Below are 19,279 nucleotides of genomic sequence, written 5' to 3'. Positions count from 1 at the left end.
CTTATACGCCGGTGCGTCCTATAGAGCAAAAAATACGGTGTATATATATATATATATATATATATATATATATATATATATATTTTTTTTTTATATTTGTCTGGATAATTGTGCTATGGAGTAGAGCCCTGCATGGGGACTGGGATCCTGTGGGAGCCAATAAAAAACTTCTGGAGCGGTAATGAGGTTGTTTTGGGGGCTGGAGTGGGTGGTCACAGAACATACAATGGATCCTGCAAAATCCCGCACAGTCCTGCAAACCTCTGAAATTGCACAAGTGGGTGATGAAATGACACAAAGGGTACTATTTCTAAACTTTGTGACAAAATGTTTGCGGGATCGGGCGGGATTGGACACTTGTTGCAGGAGTGGGCAATAATGGTCAGAAATCCAGCTGGACCTACTATGGAGTTATTATTATTTTACCTTATAAATCTACTTTGTTTTACTTCTGTGTGCTTTTTTTGTGCTACCTTTTAGACCTCTTTAGTAACATGAGAGCTTCACATATAACTATTTCTAGTACACAAAGTGCTGCTGTTTGATTTGCATAGGAGGACACCCATAATACTTTAATGAGTCAAATATATATTTAATTAGTCACGTTTAATGACACACATATGTCTATCTCTCTATGGTAGAGGCATTGTTATCCTCAATAATTTCTGTGCTTACAGATATCATATTAGATAATAAATGTGCTGAAACATTTATTAGGTCAGGGAATGGTGATGTGAAAGAAACATTTTATAGAAAGGAAAGGTAGTATTAGCCCCTGTGTGCATAAAAGGCAATAAATAATAGTGGGAATGTGTTACCTCTACCAGAGACGTCATATCACAGTAATGTTCCGGGTCCAGAGGCTTATTAATATAATATAAACATGTTTCCATTTCTGAGCAGCGTTACTGTAATGCTCGGTTGTTTGTGACTGGTGATTTCTTTGCCTTGCAGGGATGTGAGGCGTTTAGTTGTTGCTATGTCCAGAGCTCGACTTGGACTCTACATATTTGCTCGAGCCTCTCTGTTCCAGAATTGTTTTGAGCTGACCCCTGCGTTCAGACAACTGACCGCCCGCCCTCTGCGACTCCACATTGTACCAGGAGAATCTTTCCCAACACAGAGGAGGGTAAGTAACCTGATCCATGGTAATGTAAAAAGTCCTTTTCAGATCTTTAGTATTTTGCTTTCTTGTCAGGCTTGTTTTATATAAATATTTGAGATGATCTTTCAGAACCTAGCGCAACAGAAAGTGTGGAGTTGTGGTACAAGGAAAGTGTCTGCCCATAGTGAGCAATGAGATGCTAAGCAAAAAAAAATTTTTTTTTTAGTCTCTGAAAATGAGACCAAGGACTGGGTATTTTTGCTTACCGTATATACTCGAGTATAAGCCGACCCGAATATAAGTCGAGGCCCCTAATTTTACCCCAAAATCCCAGGAAAAGTTATTGACTCGACTATAAGCCTAGGGTGGGAAATACATCATCTTCCCCCCCCCCCCCTCCCATCATCATCCCCCCCCCCCCCCTTCATCATCACCACCTGTCAATCCCTTCATCAGTGGTCTTCAACCTGCGGACCTCCAGATGTTGCAAAACTACAACTCCCAGCATGCCCGGACAGCCGTTGGCTGTCCGGGCATGCTGGGAGTTGTAGTTTTGCAACATCTGGAGGTCCACAGGTTGGAGACCACTGCGTTACATTAACAGTCAGAATTGGCACTTTAGTGCAATGGAAAAGTAATACACATGTAATCCTCTGGCCATAAAGCAGTGTTTCCCAACCAAAGTGCCTCCAGCTGTTGCAAAACTACAACTCCCAGCATGCCCTGACATGACACATTTCACTAGGGATCGACCAATATCGATTTTGTTAGGGCCGATACCGATAATCTGTGACCTTTCAGGCCGATAGCCGATAATTTATACCGATATTCCGGTATAAGTTATCAGCTATTCCCATCCGTCCCCCCCCTCCACCCCGGCCCCGCAGAAGCCGCTCCAGATCAATTATTTAAAGTGGGCGCTGCTGGTTGTTGTAGTTTTGAAACCTCTGGAGGTCCGTAGGTTGAAGACCACTGCGGCCTTCGTCATAATCCAGCCCCCCCCCCCCCTTTTGTTTTGTACTCGCCTCCCCTCGGCAGGAAGTTAGGATGAGCTAGTCCGGGTCATCTATGCTGCAGGGACCGTCCGGTAGGGATGGTTAATCGTTGTGTGCTGTCCATTTTTACCGGGGGGGCCTCCTCTCCGTGCTTTGGCCCAGAGTAGTGACTTTGCCTTGACGACGACGCACAGGGACGTTCATGCGCAACGTCCCTGTGCGTTGTCGTCAAGGCAACATCACACACCGAGCCCGAAGCGCGGAGAAGAGGCCCCCCCCTGGTGAAAATGGACAGCATGCAATGACTTACCATCCCCACCGGACGGTCCCTGCAGCATAGATGGCTTGGACCAGCTCACCCTAACTTCCCGCCGATGGGAGGTGAGTACAAAACAAAGGGGGGGGGGGGCTGGATGATGAAGAAGGTCGCAGTGGTCTTCAACCTGCGGACCTTCAGAGGTTTCAAAACTACAACACTCAGCATGCCCGTGCAGCCGATGGCTGTCGGGGCTTGCTGGGAGTTGTAGTTTTGCAACCTCTGGAGGTCCGCAGGTTGAAGACCACTGATTAAGGGATTGACAGGTGGAGAGTTCACTCGAGTATAAGCCAAGGGGGGCATTTTCAGCACGAAAAATCGTGCTGAAAAACTCTGCTTATACTCGAGTATATACGGTAAATTTGTCTTATTTTCATTAGGAAAAACCTTTGAAAAATAAATCCTCTACAGTAAAATTATCAGGTGATTCTTACATTGATCAAGCAGTCAGGTGTCAGTTACAGTAAAGCATGAGCTCTAAGGCAAAGTCTATACGCAATCGGAATCTTGCGGATTCATTGTGGATTTCATCCCTGCTACATCGAAAATTATGAAAGCTGCAAAGTAATCTTGCAGCATGGTCAATAGTGCAAACAGATGTCCACAGCAGATCCACAACATGTGATTTAAAGAGGACGCGGGAACCTTGAATATTTGTGCTGTTTAGCGGGGTCATATTTAATTAGCGATTTTAGCAAAATTCTGAATAACTCCATTGACTTAGCAGACTTAGCTTCTTTTAATAAAGGGGAAAAAAAGACTGCCTTGCTAGGAAATCAAAAGAGCAGTTTAATTCTATTACTATACTAATAGGCCCAAATTTATCTAAGAATGTCTACGGTAGAGCTATTTTCCCATGTTTATTTGGGTGCTGGGTTTGACTAGCGTGCATCTTATTTATCAAGAAGGTGCAGCAGGATGATGAATTTTGCGCAGCTCTGCTGTGGTGGGAAAAGCTCTACCACATACATATTTTTCTAGACTTTTTCTTGTGAGGGAGGGAAGTAGACACTTACCCGAGTCCTGAATTTGGCAGGTTAGGTGTTTTTACTTACTTTCACTGAGCTGCCGGGACATTTCATTTTTACTTGCATTTTAGATGCTGCAATTAAATTTGATTGCGGGGTCTAAGGGGTTAAAGCCGGGCATCACCGTGATCGGTGATGTCTGGCATTAGAGATGGGTCCTGGTGGCAGTTAGCTGCCAGGATCACCCAGCTATGACCCACACTCAGCTCCTGAGCACGTGTCATAGAAAGGGAGTGGGACGCTGTTGTCCACAAGAGGTTAAAGGCTGAATTGCGGAAAGTAGAAGTGATTCTCACGCCTACTGGTAGGTGGTGTAGCTTTGCGCCTAAAAAAAGCACCTTTGCGCACAAAATAGTGACTTTTGACAAAAAGTTGCAAATGATAAATAAGTGACCACTGCACGGTCAAAAAGAAAACGTTCTATGGGTAGGCAAAAAGAGTGAAACTGTCTATATCAAAAGGCGCATAAAAGTCGCTAAATATGCTACTTGAGCCTGAACTGCACCAAAACATAGACAAAAAAATGCTCTAAAAACATTGATAAATCTCCCCCCATAATGTCTGTCTACACTATATACTAATAATGTCTATATTTACACTATATACTATACTTATAATGTCTGTTTACACTATATACTATACTTATAATGTCCATGTTTACACTATATACTATACTTATAATGTCCATGTTTAAACTATATACTATACTTATAATGTCCATGTTTACACTATATACTAATAATGTCCATGTTTACACTATATACTATACTTATAATGTCCATGTTTACACTATATACTATACTTATAATGTCCATGTTTAAACTATATACTATACTTATAATGTCCATGTTTACACTATATACTATACTTATAATGTCTGTTTACACTATATACTATACTTATAATGTCCATGTTTACACTATATACTATACTTATAATGTCCATGTTTACACTATATACTATACTTATAATGTCTGTTTACACTATATACTATACTTATAATGTCTATGTCTACACTATATATTAATAATGTCTATGGCTACACTATATACTATACTTATAATGTCTATGTCTACACTATATATTAATAATGTCTATGTTTACACTATATACTATACTTATAATGTCTGTTTAAACTATATACTATACTTATAATGTCCATGTATACACTATATACTATACTTATAATGTCCATGTTTACACTATATACTATACTTATAATGTCTATGTCTACACTATATATTAATAATGTCTATGTTTACACTATATACTATACTTATAATGTCTGTTTAAACTATATACTATACTTATAATGTCCATGTTTACACTATATACTATACTTATAATGTCCATGTTTACACTATATACTATACTTATAATGTCTATGTCTACACTATATATTAATAATGTCTATGGCTACACTATATACTATACTTACAATGTCTATGTCTACACTATATATTAATAATGTCTATGTTTACACTATATACTATACTTATAATGTCTATGTCTACACTATATATTAATAATGTCTGTTTACACTATATACTATACTTATGTAGATGTTTACACGACTTATTATATCATGAATTTATACTTTCACCACTAACCACACACACAGGTCAGCAATGAGCTCACTATGGCTACTATTTACATGATACATACTGTCAAATTTTCCAACCACTCCTGATGTGACATCCAATGTCTAATTGTTACAGGTCACATTATCTGAAAAATATAGTTTTCATATAATGAATCCAAGAAGACTTCAGTTTTCTGTAGTTCACCCTTATGTCTATACAGCCAATCTTTACTCCTTTTAGTACATACCAAGTCACATGGCTGCTTAAAAGAAAAAATGTGGGTCACTCCACACCCACCAACCTTCCTAATGTGATAATAAGTAAGCATATGTATCTGATTGTGCCGTTTCTCCACGATGATCTTTCACAAGCCCTTCTGTTTTGTTAAATATATTTTTGTTATAAGAATTTCAGTTCTTGATTTGGGGCATTTATATAACTGAGCAGAACAGCAGTAATAACTCTGATTTTATTTGGCTTGCCTGCCACCCCTCAGTACACAGCAACTTGTAGTCTTGATGGAGTCATAGGGCAGTGGTCAACCTATAATTTTAAATGTACTACTGAATCAAACAATAAGGTATGCTTTGGTTCAAGGATATAGACCAGGACATGGATTTCCTATTGTTTTCCCCACATAATTTTTCCACACAAGCTATGTGTTATGTTATTGATCAAATAATAATGATGTGCCTTTTTAGAATGGAGATGTACCACCCTACCCAGCCCAAGTTATCAAGAACATGCCAGAGATGGCAGCATATGTGTACAATATGTATATGCACATGATGCAAAGCAGTCAGCAGTATCAGTACCACCAGGTAAGAATACATTTATTTATTCATTGTCTTCATTTTCCTTAATGCTGTATAATAAGTAACAGGGTCTAGTGATACAATTACAGTCAGTTACAGTGCTACTATAGAAAGACTGAGGGACCTGCTCACAAGCTTAAAATCTACAGGGAGAGGGAGTGACACAAGGCATCAATGGGTGACAGAACAGTATATGTCACACTACACCAATGTTTTCCAACCAGTGTGCCTCCAGCTGTTGCAAAACTACAACTCCCAGCATGCCCGGACAGCCTTCGGCTGTCCGGGCATGCTGGGAGTTGTAGTTTCGCAATAGCTGGAGGCACCCCCCCCCCCTAGTTGGAAAACACTGGTGTAGTGTGACGTACAGTCATGGCCAGAAATGTTGGCACCCCTACATTTTTTCTAGATAATGAAGTATTTCTCACAGAAAAGGATTGCAGTAACACGTTTTGCTATACACATGTTTATTCCCTTTGTGTGTATTGGAACTAAACCAAAAAAGGGAGGGAAAAAAAAAGGAAATTGGACATAATGTCACACCAAACTCCAAAAATGGGCTGGACAAAATGATTGGCACCCTTTCAAAATTATGGAAAAATAAGATTGTTTCAAGCATGTGATGCTCCTTTAACCCCTTAAGGACCGGGGTTTTTTCCATTTTTGCATTTTCGTTTTTTGCTCCTTGCCTTTAAAAAATCGTAACTCTTTAAATTTTGCACCTAAAAATCCATATGAGTGCTTATTTTTTGCGCCACCAATTCTACTTTGTAATGACGTCAGTCATTTTGCCCAAAAATCTACAGTGAAACAGAAAAAAAAAAAATCATTGTGAGACAAAATTGAAAAAAAAACGCTGTAACTTTTGGGGGCTTCCGTTTCTACCTAGTACATTTTTCGGTAAAAATGATACCTTATCTTTATTCTGTCGGTCCATTCGATTAAAATGATACCCTACTTATATAGGTTTGATTTTGTCGTACTTCTGGAAAAAATCATAACTACATGCAGGAAAATTAATATGTTTAAAATTGTCATCTTCTGACTCCTATAACTTTTTTATTTTTCCGTGTATGGGGCGGTATGAGGGCTCATTTTTTGCGCCGTGATCTGAAGTTACCATTACCGGTACCATTTTTGAAATGATAGGACTTATTGATCGCTTTTTATTCATTTTTAAATGATATAAAAAGTGCCCAAAAATGCACTATTTTGGACTTTGGAATTTTTTTGCGCGCACGCCATTGACCGAGCGGATTAATTAACAATATATTTTTATAATTCGGACATTTCCGTACGCGGTGATACCACATATTTTTATTTTTATTTACACTGTGTTTTTTTTTTAATGGGAAAAGGGGGGTGATTCAAACTTTTAATAGGGGAGGGGTTAAATGATCTTTATTCACTTTTTTTTTGCAGTGTTATAGCTCCCATAGGGACCTATAACACTGCACACACTGATCATCATTGATCACTGGTTTCTCATAGGAAACCAGTGATCGACGATTCTGCCGCATGACTGCTCATGCCTGGATCTCGGGCACTGAGCAGTCATTCGGCGATCGGACAGCGAGGAGGCAGGTAGGGGCCCTCCCACTGTCCTGTAAGCTGTTCGGGATGCCACGATTTCGCCGCGGCTATCCCGAACAGCCCACCGAGTTAACCGGCAGCTTTCACTTTCGGTTTTAGCCGCGCGGCTCAGCTCTGAGCGCGCGGCTAAAGGGTTAATAGCGTGCGGCGCCGCAATCGGCGCTGCGCTATTAGCGGCGGGTCCCGGCATCACCATGACGGCGGGCCCGCCGTGATATGATGCGGGGTTACCGTGTAACCCCGCGTTATATCGGGAGCAGGACCAAGGACGTACCAGTACGTCCTTGGTCCTTAATGGGTTAAACTCACCCGGGGCAAGTAACAGGTGTGGGTATATAAAAATCACACCTGAAACCAGATGAAAAGGATAGAAGTTCACTTAGTCTTTGCACTGTGTGTGCGCCACACTAAGCATGGACAACAGAAAGAGAAGAGAACTGTCAGAGGACTTGAGAGAACCAAAATTGTGGAAAAATATCAACAATCTCAAGGTTACAAGTCCATTTCCAGAGATCTAGATTTGCCTTTGTCCACAGTGCACAACATTTGCAACCCATGGCATTGTAGCTAATCTCCCTGGGTGTGGACAGAAGAGAAAAATTTATGAAAGGTGTCAATGCAGGATAGTCTGGATAGTGGATAAGCAGCCCCAAACAAGTTCCAAACATATTCAAGCTGTCCTGCAGGATCAGGGAGCATCAGTGTCAGTGCGAACTATCCGTCAACATTTACATGAAATGAAACTCTATGGCAGGAGACCAGAAGGACCCAACTGCTGACACAGATATAAAAAGCAAGACTACATTTTGCCAAAATGAACTTGAGTAAGCCAAAATCCTTCTGGAAAAACATCATTCTACTGTTTACCGAAAACGGAATGAGGCCTACAAAGAAAAGAACACAGTACCTACAAGTGAATTAAGGTGGAGGTTCAATGATATTTTGGGGTTGTTTTTGCTGCTTCTGGCACTGGGTGCCTTGAATGTGTGCAAGGCATCATGAAATTTTAGGATTACCAACAGATTTTGGGTCGCACTGTACAGCCCAGTGTCAGAAAGCTGGGTTTGTGTCTGAGATCTTGGGTCTTCCAGCAGGACAATGACCCCAAACATACATCAGAAAGCTCCTAGAAATGGATGGCAACAAAGTGCTGGAGAGTTCTGAAGTGGCCAGCAATGAGTCCAGATCTAAATCCCATTGAACACTTGTGAAGAAAGGCGCCTTCCAATAAGAGAGACCTGGAGCAGTTTGCAAAGGAAGAGTGGTCCAACATTCCGGCTTAGAGGTGTAAGAAGCTTATTGATGGTTATAGGAAGCGACTGATTTCAGTACTTTTTTTTCCAAAGGGTGTGCAACCAAATATTAAGTTAAAGGTGCCAATAATTTTATCCAGCCCATTTTTGGAGTTTGGTGTGACATTATGTCCAATTTGCTTTTTTTCCTCCCTTTTTTTTGTTTAGTTCCAATACACACAAAGGGAATGAACATGTGTGTAGCAAAACATGTGTTACTGGAAACCTTTTCTGTGAGAAATACTTCATTTTCTAGAAAAATTTCAGGGGTGCCATTATTTACAGCCATGACCGTATACTGTTCTATCACCCACTGATGCCTTGTGTTACCCCCTCTCCCTGTAGATTGTGAGGAGGGCCCTCTTAGCAGCACCGCACTACACAAATAACTTATGTCAGCATACTAGATTACAGTACTGTATATTATCATGTATATACATGTGCTAACCAGTCACACTGATGATTTATGATAGTTGAGGTGAGAGATCATGACGACTGTTACACAGATAACATGCAGTACCATCCATCACTTGTAGGTTGCCATTAAAAATAAAATGGTGGGGAGGTGAAAAACTTGTGTTTTTTGTGAGTCTTATGCAACATGGATGTTGAAGCGAGCTTCCCGCTGCAGGTTTTCCGTGGCAGATTTTGTAAAGCGGAAAATCTGCAGCAGATTACATTGATCTTTAATGTAATCTTTTGCCGATTTTCTGCTGCTGATACTCTGCAGCACAAAACCTGCTGCGGCTCAAAACTGCAACAGGAAACTTGCTTTAGGTTGGTTTCACACACTGCACTTTTTTTTATTTTTTTTATTAAAGCTAAAAGTGGATCCAGCGAGAAGTAGCAGTCCTTCTTTTATATTTCATATTGCCTATGAATACACTTCTAGCTACATTCCCTATTTGAAAAATAAGGTGCAAGGAAACACATGGTACCTTTCATAAACAGTATCTATCTGTGCTTCCATAATGAAGAAAAAAATACTTTTGTTCTGATGCCAGGTGTCAGAGGTGCTCCCAAGCCCCTGGATTGACTCTTCGCTCCTTCTCCCATCCCTGTTGCTGCTTCATTGACAGTCAGAATTCGACTTCCAGAGCCGATCCCTGTTTTAGATCTCATTCCTTTGTTGTTCATACAATTGCAAGTAGATGTGAGATTTGGAAACAGGGCTCAGATTCTAGACAACTGTCAGTCAAGCATTGATAGTAATGGGAGGGCAGAGTAAGAAGACTTTCCAGCTCTCTGTACTTCAGGAGATTGGGACATAGATTAATGCTGCCCAGACTGATAGGTACCATGTGTCTCCTTGCTCAAACAGTGTCATCAGTCTGGAATGTGAATTGCAGCAGATTTCCTTTAATAAAAGGAGACTTTTTAAATGTTAGTGCAAAAGTGTTTGTTTGGCGACTTCTATCATGGTTGGATAATTATAAAAGCGGGAGATTGGTATATCTGGTCCATAATATGTACTGCTAAGCCTTTTTTGTATATGAATGTGTGTTCACACGTTACAGATTTGTTGTGGTTTTACAGCAGTTGTTTGATATTGTGATAAAACTGCACGTCACTGTATGAACAAGATACACAGGTATCTATTATTATGAATGGTATACCGTATTGTCACCCCAAGGTGGATTTATGACCTGAAGTGAAAGCATGGGGGTTCATAATACATTAATTTTAAGTCATTGCTATTGTGTCGCCTTTGCGTCCCGAATATGGACACAAAAATGCGTCTATTGGCCTGAAACTGGTTATAACACTTAGTTCTTAAAGGATGGATCTTTACACTTTACACTCTCACTTCCGAGGGGGTTTGCAGACTTTTAGCCTTACTGTGTTTATTTTTTATTAGTGCGTTACATTCCCACTTGGTTTTTTTGGTCTCCATATTTGCAGCTTTTTTTTTTGCAAAAACTGCAAGTTACCATTACATACACTTACTGAACACACGAATAATTTCTCATACAATACAGATTTAAACGGGAAACTCCAAGGTAAACCACCTGGCCATAGGCCAAAAATCACACTTGTATTTATGCATTGGGAGGTTTCCCAACCGATATGGAAAACGTATCACATTGAGGTATAAACAGATACAGTGACCCCCCCCCGACCTAAGATGGCCCCGACATACGATCATTTCAACATACGATGGCCTCTCAGAGGGCATCGCATGTTGAAGGCAGCATCAACATATGATGCTTTTGTATGTCGGGGCCACCGCATAAACAGCTATCCGGCAGCGCTGACTGCTTCAGCTGCCACCGGATAGCTGTTTACGGTGCCCCGTGTGCTCCGGTGATGGTGTCTTACCGGTCCCCGGCGCCGTCACTCTCCATCGTCGTCATCACGTCACCACGCACGCCGTCCAGTCATCCAATAGGAGCTGCGTGTGTAGCTACGTGATGACGGCGATAAGGAACGATGATCCCGGGCAGCGGAGACGGTCTGGAGCGGCGGGGACAGGTGAGTATTCCTTCCTATATTTAACATTGCACGGATCCCTCAACATACGATGGTTTCAACAAACGATGGTTCATTTGGAACGAATTACCATCGTATGTTGAGGGACCACTGTATTAACTTTGTCAGGGCTACATGCGTTTGTAAGACTGATATTTCACTTTCAACACTGACACATTTGTGCGTAAAACAAGAAAAATATATTAGAGAAATGATTCTGTCTAGATCGTGACCTGACAAATAGAACTTGAAGTGGGTATGACTACACCAGTTTATCCTGTAATGCAGCACAGATATACAAAGCAGCAGGAGTTCCCTCCCGTTCTTGGCCTTTCCCCAACAGTTCAGCAGTAAATCTTTCCGCAGACTCCTGGAAGTCGTTGCACAGCAGTCTCAATGTGCTGCGGGTGCACTAATCCTAATGATTGTGTGCAGCTAAGAATGGAAAATGTTTGTGTCTTCCCAGGGAAATCCAACTTCACTGATTCAGACCAGCTTGTGTACTGTAAGGATTTCTTCAGACACTTAACCCTCTCCTGCTAGACTTAGCCTTATAACCAGATACCAGGGCTGTTCTGTTAAGAAGACTATCATGTCAACAAACCTAAAACAAGTCTAAAATGTTGATCAGTTGGGGTCTGAGTGCTGAGACCCTGCTGGTAGCTAACATAAGGGAGCATAAGCGCACCTCTGAATGTTGGGCCACTTTATTTTTACTTAGCTCTCCATGGAAAGCCAAGTGGGCTGTATACAGACTTTCAAATAGTCTTATAAAACTTTCCATAAATCCATATAACACTTTCTAGACTTGAATGAAGGATCATACAAGTCAGCAGAGTACTTTCTCCCCTTGTCTTAACAACCTGTGGGTATCTGAGCACCTAGGTCTCCTCCAATCCAAACTCCCGACATGTGACTATAATGAAGTTAGTTGAAATGATAGGTCACTTACCTTAAAATATATTCAGGTAGGTCGCTCGGATATATCAGAAGTTCTCATCAGCGGAGGAAAGGATCTGTCTTTTCCCTCTACGTTGATTTCACATTCACCAAACACTAATGCAAAAACATAGCACTTCCTTTACATCAGTGGTCTCCAACCTGCGGACCTCCCAGATGTTGCAAAACTACAACTCCCAGCATGCCGGCTGTCCGGGAATGCTGGGAGTTGTAGTTTAGCAACATCTGGAGGTCCACAGGTTGGAGACCAGTGCTTTACATTAACAGTCAGAATTGGCACTTTAGTGCAATGGAAAAGTAATCCACATGTAATCCTCTGGCCATAAAGCAGTGTTTCCCAACCAAAGTGCCTCCAGCTGTTGCAAAACTACAACTCCCAGCATGCCCTGACATGATACATTTCACTAGGGATCAACCAATATCGATTTTGTTAGGGCCGATACCGATAATTTGTGACCTTTCAGGCCGATAATTTATACCGATATTCCAGTATAAGTTATCAGCTATTCCCATTCGTCCCCCCCTCCACCCCGGCCCCGCAGAAGCCGCTGCAGATCAATGCTATAAAGTGGGCGCTTTTAATCAATGAACTGTAACAGCTTTTGAGGGGCCTGAGACCGCAGCCCGCTTCTCTCCCCCTGCCTTTCCTGGGGTGCTCTCTAGTCCAACCACCGCCGCCCCTGCCTTTCCTGGGGTCCTCTCTAGTCCAACTACCGCCGCCGCTGCCCCGTTGCCTCCCCCATCCCCAGTTTTATAATTACCTGTTCCTGGAGTCTGCGCTACTTCTGACTCCTGCGGTGTCCTGAGCTGTCACTGTGCGCACTGATGGTGACGTCGCGTTGAGGACTTCACTCATCATTGCGGTGCGCAGCGCGCCGCTGGAGCCAGAGGTAGCGCGGACCCCGGGAACAGGTAATTATAAAACCGGGGATGGGGGACGCAATGGGGCAGCGGCGGCTGTCTCTGGGCGGGACATTATCGGCAAGGTAATTGCCGATAATGATGTCGAAAAACGTGAATATCGGCCAAACCGATAATCGGTCGATCCCTACATTTCACCTCAACAAGCAATGGAGGTCATAGACTGACCCCAGTGACCTCTTCTGATAAATAAGTATAGGTTCAAACTTTTCATGTATTTCTCTTGACTGTCAATGTTTTGCAAACATTACAAGAACATTTTAGTGAAACGTTTCTTTCAAAAAGAAAGTTATTTGAACACAAATTCTACGGACCCAATGCCCAGAAATAACGCATACTGCACTTCTTAACACTAATCTTAAAAATGTCAGAGACTAATATCTATGTAATAGAGACAACAAGTCCACAAAGTAGAAAGGCTTAAATACAGTTGCTAATGTTATGTATGTCTGTATCCTAATAGGGCCTCCTGCCTCCGCCGGCTTCAACAAGAGAACCAGACTTTGCCCCTTCTCAGGAAGAGGAGATGGAAGTGGAAGAGAGTACATCCCAAAAAAATGAAGCCGAGTCCAAGAGCCCTGATCTAGAGTCAAATGCAACAGCAGATCCTACACAAGGAGAAGAGAAAGAAAAGACGCTCTCTGGAAATGAAGACAAGCAGGAGACTGCAAGTACAGAACAGGTAGCATCAGAAGAAAAGACTGATCCCAGCAGGCAGAGCGAACCATCAGAAACACCCGATAGAATATCAGGAACAGAGGAAGAAGTGAGCGAGCCGGGGCCACAGATGGAAGTGGATTCATCAGAAGAAACCGCAGAAAACACAGGTCATGGAAATAATGAGCCAGGAGAGGATGGCACAGAACCTCAAAAGATGCCAGATCATCCAGGAAGGGATAGTGACAGCGAATACAGTGAAGACGAGGGGACAGGAGACTAGAGTACCATGTCATGGCATCTGGTTCTTGATCCACTCAGCAGCCTTATGGGAATCATCATATACGTTGTATGAAAGCGCACCGACGTGTGGTCACCTACTATGTAATCTGCGGAAGCTTCTGATTTTTTTGTCCCCATTTATAGTCATACTCAGAAGCTTTCCGTCAGGTATTGGCCAAATCTGAAGTCAAATCCTTATGGTCTGAAGGAGATGCTGAAAGGGATTAATGGTTAATTTATGTGCTAGAGCAGGAGTCCTCATAGGAATAGGCACATGTCTATAAGATTAATATGAGCTCATTCCTTCTTTAGTATGCCGGCCAAAAAAGGGTTATTGTGTGTTTTGTCCATGCTCACAGCTGCAAAACAAAATGGGGTGGACATGCATGATTCACAATGAATTTCTAGTCCACCCAAACCATGGAAACTTTTCGTTTTTTTTTTTTGTAAACTTGGCAGTAAAGTTTATTTTGTACAAAATTGTCTCCTTGACTATTTTTCTATCTGCTTTGGAGTGGAGATGGAATACAGCCTGCAGAATAAATTCTAACGTGTGCTGCGGCTTACACATGTAGCAAAACTCTATTTGACTTAAAGGGGTTATCCAGGGAAAAACTTTTTTTTATATATCAACTGGCTCCAGAAAGTTAAACAGATTTGTAAATTACTTCTATTAAAAAATCTTAATCCTTTCAGTACTTATGAGCTTCTGAAGTTAAGGTTGTTCTTTTCTGTCTAAGTGCTCTCTGATGACACGTGTCTCGGGAAACTCCAAGTTTAGAAGCAAATCCCCATAGCAAACCTCTTCTAAACTGGGCGTTTCCCGAGACACGTGTCTAGAGATGAGCGAATTTACAGTAAATTCGATTCGTCACGAACTTCTCAGCTCGGCAGTTGATGACTTATCCTGCTTAAATTAGTTCAGCTTTCCGGTGCTCCGGTGGGCTGGAAAAGGTGGATACATTCCTAGGAAAGTGTCTCCTAGGACTGTATCCACCTTTTCCAGCCCACCGGAGCACCGGAAAGCTGAACTAATTTATGCAGGAAAAGTCATCAACTGCCGAGCTGAGAAGTTCGTGACGAATCGAATTTACTGTAAGTTTGCTCAACTCTAACAGTAATCAATGCTGATCATGGCGTCTAAATGTATAACTGAAGCATGTCAATTAGCTCAGGATGATTATTGGACCCCCACAAACAGCAGTTACAAAATCCTATACGGCCGTTAGAAAATCCCATTATAGTCTATGTGATTTTTCTAATAGCCGTTTTAGCCCGTTATAACCCGTTATTAATAACGGCCGTTTTTTTGTTACGGAAGATAGTAACGGGAGAAATGGCGCATGCCGTATAGGATTTTGTAGCTGCTGTTTTCATCTGATTTTCAGACAGAACTTCGTACGGATCTTTAAAACTTAGTAATTTTGCAAGGGGCCTAAAGCAAAAAATGCTGTTATTGTATTAAGTTATAGAGGTCAGAAGAGGACAATTTTAACCCCCCTAAGTACAATGGACGTAAATGTATGTCCTGATGCCTTGGTACTTAACGCACAAGGAGGTACATTTACGTCCTCTATATGACGCAAGCACCGGACCGGTGCTCGCATCATACACTGCAGTTCCCGGCTGCTATCAGCAGCCTGGGACCCGCCGGTAGTGGCGGACATCAACGATCATTAACCACCCAGATGCCGTGAACAATACAGATCACGGCATCTGCGGCAGTACGGGCATTTGAATGGATGATTGGATCGCCCATGGGGATCCGATCATCCAAAAGGGCAGCCGGAGGTCCCTTTACCTGTTCCAGTCATCATCCCAGGGTCTTCTCCTCTGGTCTGACATAGAGCAGACCAGCGAAGAAGATCGCCGATAATACTGATCAGTGCTATGCATATGCATATAACTGAACAGTATTAGCAATCTAATGATTGCTATAAATAGTCCCCTATGGGGACTATTAAAGTGTAAAAAAACAATTAGAAAAAGCCCCTATAAAAATGTAAATGGCCCCTTTTTCCCATTTTATCCCCAAAAGAGTAAAATAAAATAATTAGTAAACCTATTTGGTATCACTGCGTGCATTACTGTCTGAACTATCAAAATGATGATAATTATCCTGTACAGTGAACGGCCTAAACGAAAAAAAAAAAATCCCCAAAAATGTAATAAAAAGCGATTAAAAAGTTAAATATACACAAAAGTGGAACAGATAAGAACTACAGTTCCCTCATACCGTCCTGTATATGGGAAAAATAAGAAAGTTATACATGGTCAAAATAGAGCGATTTTAAACATACTAATTTTGTTAAAGTTTGAGATTTTTTTTCAAAGCTGTAACCATGGGTATAATTTAAATTGTATTTAAACAGAATAAAGAAAACATGTCATTTTCACCATACAGTGTACAGCATGAAAAAGAAACCTCAGAAAAGAAAACACAATTTAGCAAATTTTGTATTTCCTCACACACAAATATTTTTTGCATTGTGCCATACATTTTATGGTAAAATGAGTGATGTCATTACAAAGGACAATTGGTCATGCAAAAAACAAGCCCTCATATGGGTCTGTGGCTGGAAATATAAAAGTTATGATTTTTTAAAAGCCGAGGAGGTAAAAAACAAAATACATTTTGCTGTGTCCTTAAAAGGGTTCTCCCTTGTTTATACTGTTTTTTGTTATTATGTTTGTGTGTTGTGTGTATAAGTATGTGTTTTTTTTATGTGTGTTGTGATTATGTATTTTCTTACCTTTTGTGAAGATCCGGAAGCTGGCCCCTTTTTCTTCCAGTGGCTTGCTGTGCACCTCGGCCTCCGCCATGTTGTGTTCGGTAAGTGGGATGTCGGGGGGTGTGTTCTTGCTTCTGTCCTTCATATATTCTGACGTCCGAGGCAAATCTTTTCTTCCTGTTTCTTCCGTGGCTCAGCGACGAATCTGCGGCCTCTTCCGGCGCATTTTTTACCAATAAAGTTTTTTTTTGTCTAATTGACAAACTGCCTGCGCAAAGCTACGCTATTAGCGTAGACCTAACGTACGCTACGCTGTTAGCGTAGCACTTGTGTACTCACGCATGAGCCGAGAGGCCGCAGATTCGTCGCTGAGCCACGGAAGAAACAGGAAGTAAAGATTTGCTTCGGAGGTCAGAAGATAGGAAGGACAGAAGCAAGAACACACACCCCAACATCCCACTTACCAAACACAACATGGCGGAGGCTGAGGTGCACAGCAAGCCACTGGAAGAAAAAGGGGCCAGCTTCCGGATCTTCACAAAAGGTAAGAAAATACATATATACATAATCACAACACACATAAAAAAACACATACTTATACACACATAACACACAAACATAATAACAAAAAACAGTATAAACAAGGGAGAACCCCTTTAAGGGGTTAAGCATACTGATTTTGTTTTTACACAACCCTTGCCTGTGACTAGGCAGCCTGTAAACAAATTGAGGCTAATCTTGGGGTTCTAAGCCGTAGATTAAAGTCCTCATCTGATTGATAGAATTATAGACCTAGTAAAGCATGGTGTGAATTATGGCAGTGGCGCTGAATGGAGGTTACAGTAATTGATTCAGTAATATCAAGACTAGAAGGGTTAATATAACATATATTGCACCAAAATCCTCTTGTGAGTGAGATTTTAACAAACCTCATATTCTCACAGTGTAGGATCTCAGATTATAGAAATGCTGCACAATATTTAGACCCGCATAATGTGTGGTGGGAACGCATTAGATAGAAGCAGGTTGGCGGTTGAATAACCTTTGATTGACCTTCTGATGAACAATCATTTAGCAAAAGAAGCTATAGACATTTAGTCCATATTGGCCACCAATGATTCAAAGTGAAGGACAAATTATCTTTTTGGGAATGTTCTGAAAACATTATTTCCTTAAAAATGAATCATTCAAGCCCAACGACTCCTACAAAAGCAAAGATAAGTGATCTGCAGAAAAATAGGATCAGCCGATTGCTCTAGTGGTATGTGTGAAATGGTATATGGATAATTTTTCAAATTAAAATCTGATTTAAATACTAATTGCCACACCTCTACAACATCACTAAACAAGAAAGATTCTCCATTTACATAGGGACCGTAACCCTGTGGAAGTCTAACGTCTGCCAGCTCTTTAATTCTCAAGTGCAGTTAGGGAGGGTTCAAAGACGTGCACCCAGGTAACAAGGATGTGAGGACTACAGTACCCAGAAAGATCATCAGAATTAGGGTTATTTAGTTTAGAAAAAAGAAGGCTTAGGGGAGACCTAATAACTATGTATAAATTTATCAGGGGGCCGTACAGAGATCTCTCCCATGATCTATTTATACCCAGGACTGTATCTATAACAAGGGGGCATCCTCTATGTCTAGAGGAAAGAAGGTTTCTACACCAGCACAGATGGGGGTTCTTTACTGTAAGAGCAGTGAGACTGTGGAATTCTCTGCCGGAGGAGGTGGTCATGGTGAACTCTGTAAAAGAATTTAAAAGGGGTCTGGATGCATTTCTGAAGAGTGATAACATTATAGGTTATGGATACTAGTTTTTTTTTATGGACAGAACATTGATCCAGGGATTTATTTTGTCATTTGAGTCAGGAAGGAATTTTTCTTCTGTCATGAGGCAATTTGCATCAGCCTCATAAGGGGTATTTCCCTTCCTCTGGATCAACACAGTAGGGAAACAACAGAGATATAGGTTGAACTTGATGGACTCCCAGCGCACATTTTTATGCTGTTCCTTGGTCTGTGGCATTACCATTTATGTAGAATCAATGCTGCAACTGAAAGTGTACTGTCTGACATTCACCAGTGGCCATACACTAGGAATCTGTTTTCTTCTGTATAGTATGTTTTGTACAAAACTAAGCTGGTTATAAATATTGGAGGACATTTCTTAGGATTGGCATATTATTTGTCAATGAAAATACAACAAATGTATTAAATTTGTTGCATATGTGGTTGCCCATTTGTTAGAAATTGAAAATCACAGCAGCTATGATGTGATCGCTGATGCTCAGCATTACAAGTGAGTTCCATCTGCTGATAGCAGCCGATGCTCACCACGTGTGAAGCAAGCTCAGCCCATATATTGTGGATGTCATCTAGGGTTAAAGGGGTTCTCCGGTGCTTAGACATCTTATCCCCTATCCAAAGGATTGGGGATAAGATGCCTGATCGCGGGAGTCCCGCCGCTGGGGACCTCCGGGATCTTGCACGCGGCACCCCATTTGTAATCAGTCCCCGGAGCGTGTT

General features: G+C 41.4%; 1 protein-coding gene across 2 annotated transcripts in view; it reads left to right on the top strand.

Moving 5' to 3' along the window:
* The window catches only part of AQR (aquarius intron-binding spliceosomal factor), a 142,285-nt gene extending 127,624 nt beyond the window's left edge, over window positions 1-14,661 (top strand). Inside the window, exons 33-35 of one of the 2 annotated variants that reach the window (XM_056545659.1) lie at window positions 955-1,129; window positions 5,729-5,848; window positions 13,541-14,661. In XM_056545659.1, coding sequence (XP_056401634.1) covers window positions 955-1,129; window positions 5,729-5,848; window positions 13,541-14,017 — 772 coding nt within the window. In that variant the 3' untranslated portion in view covers window positions 14,018-14,661. Of the gene's footprint in view, window positions 1-954; window positions 1,130-5,728; window positions 5,849-9,731; window positions 9,860-13,540 lie in introns of those variants that run through there. The other variant, XM_056545660.1, reaches the window with a different exon arrangement.
* Window positions 14,662-19,279: the final 4,618 nt, after the last annotated feature.

The sequence above is a fragment of the Hyla sarda genome, chromosome 11 (assembly GCF_029499605.1).
Source record: "Hyla sarda isolate aHylSar1 chromosome 11, aHylSar1.hap1, whole genome shotgun sequence".
In the NCBI taxonomy this organism is placed as follows: domain Eukaryota; kingdom Metazoa; phylum Chordata; class Amphibia; order Anura; family Hylidae; genus Hyla; species Hyla sarda.
Note: the sequence above shows the minus strand (reverse complement) of the source record. Positions and strands in the feature narration are given on the sequence as shown.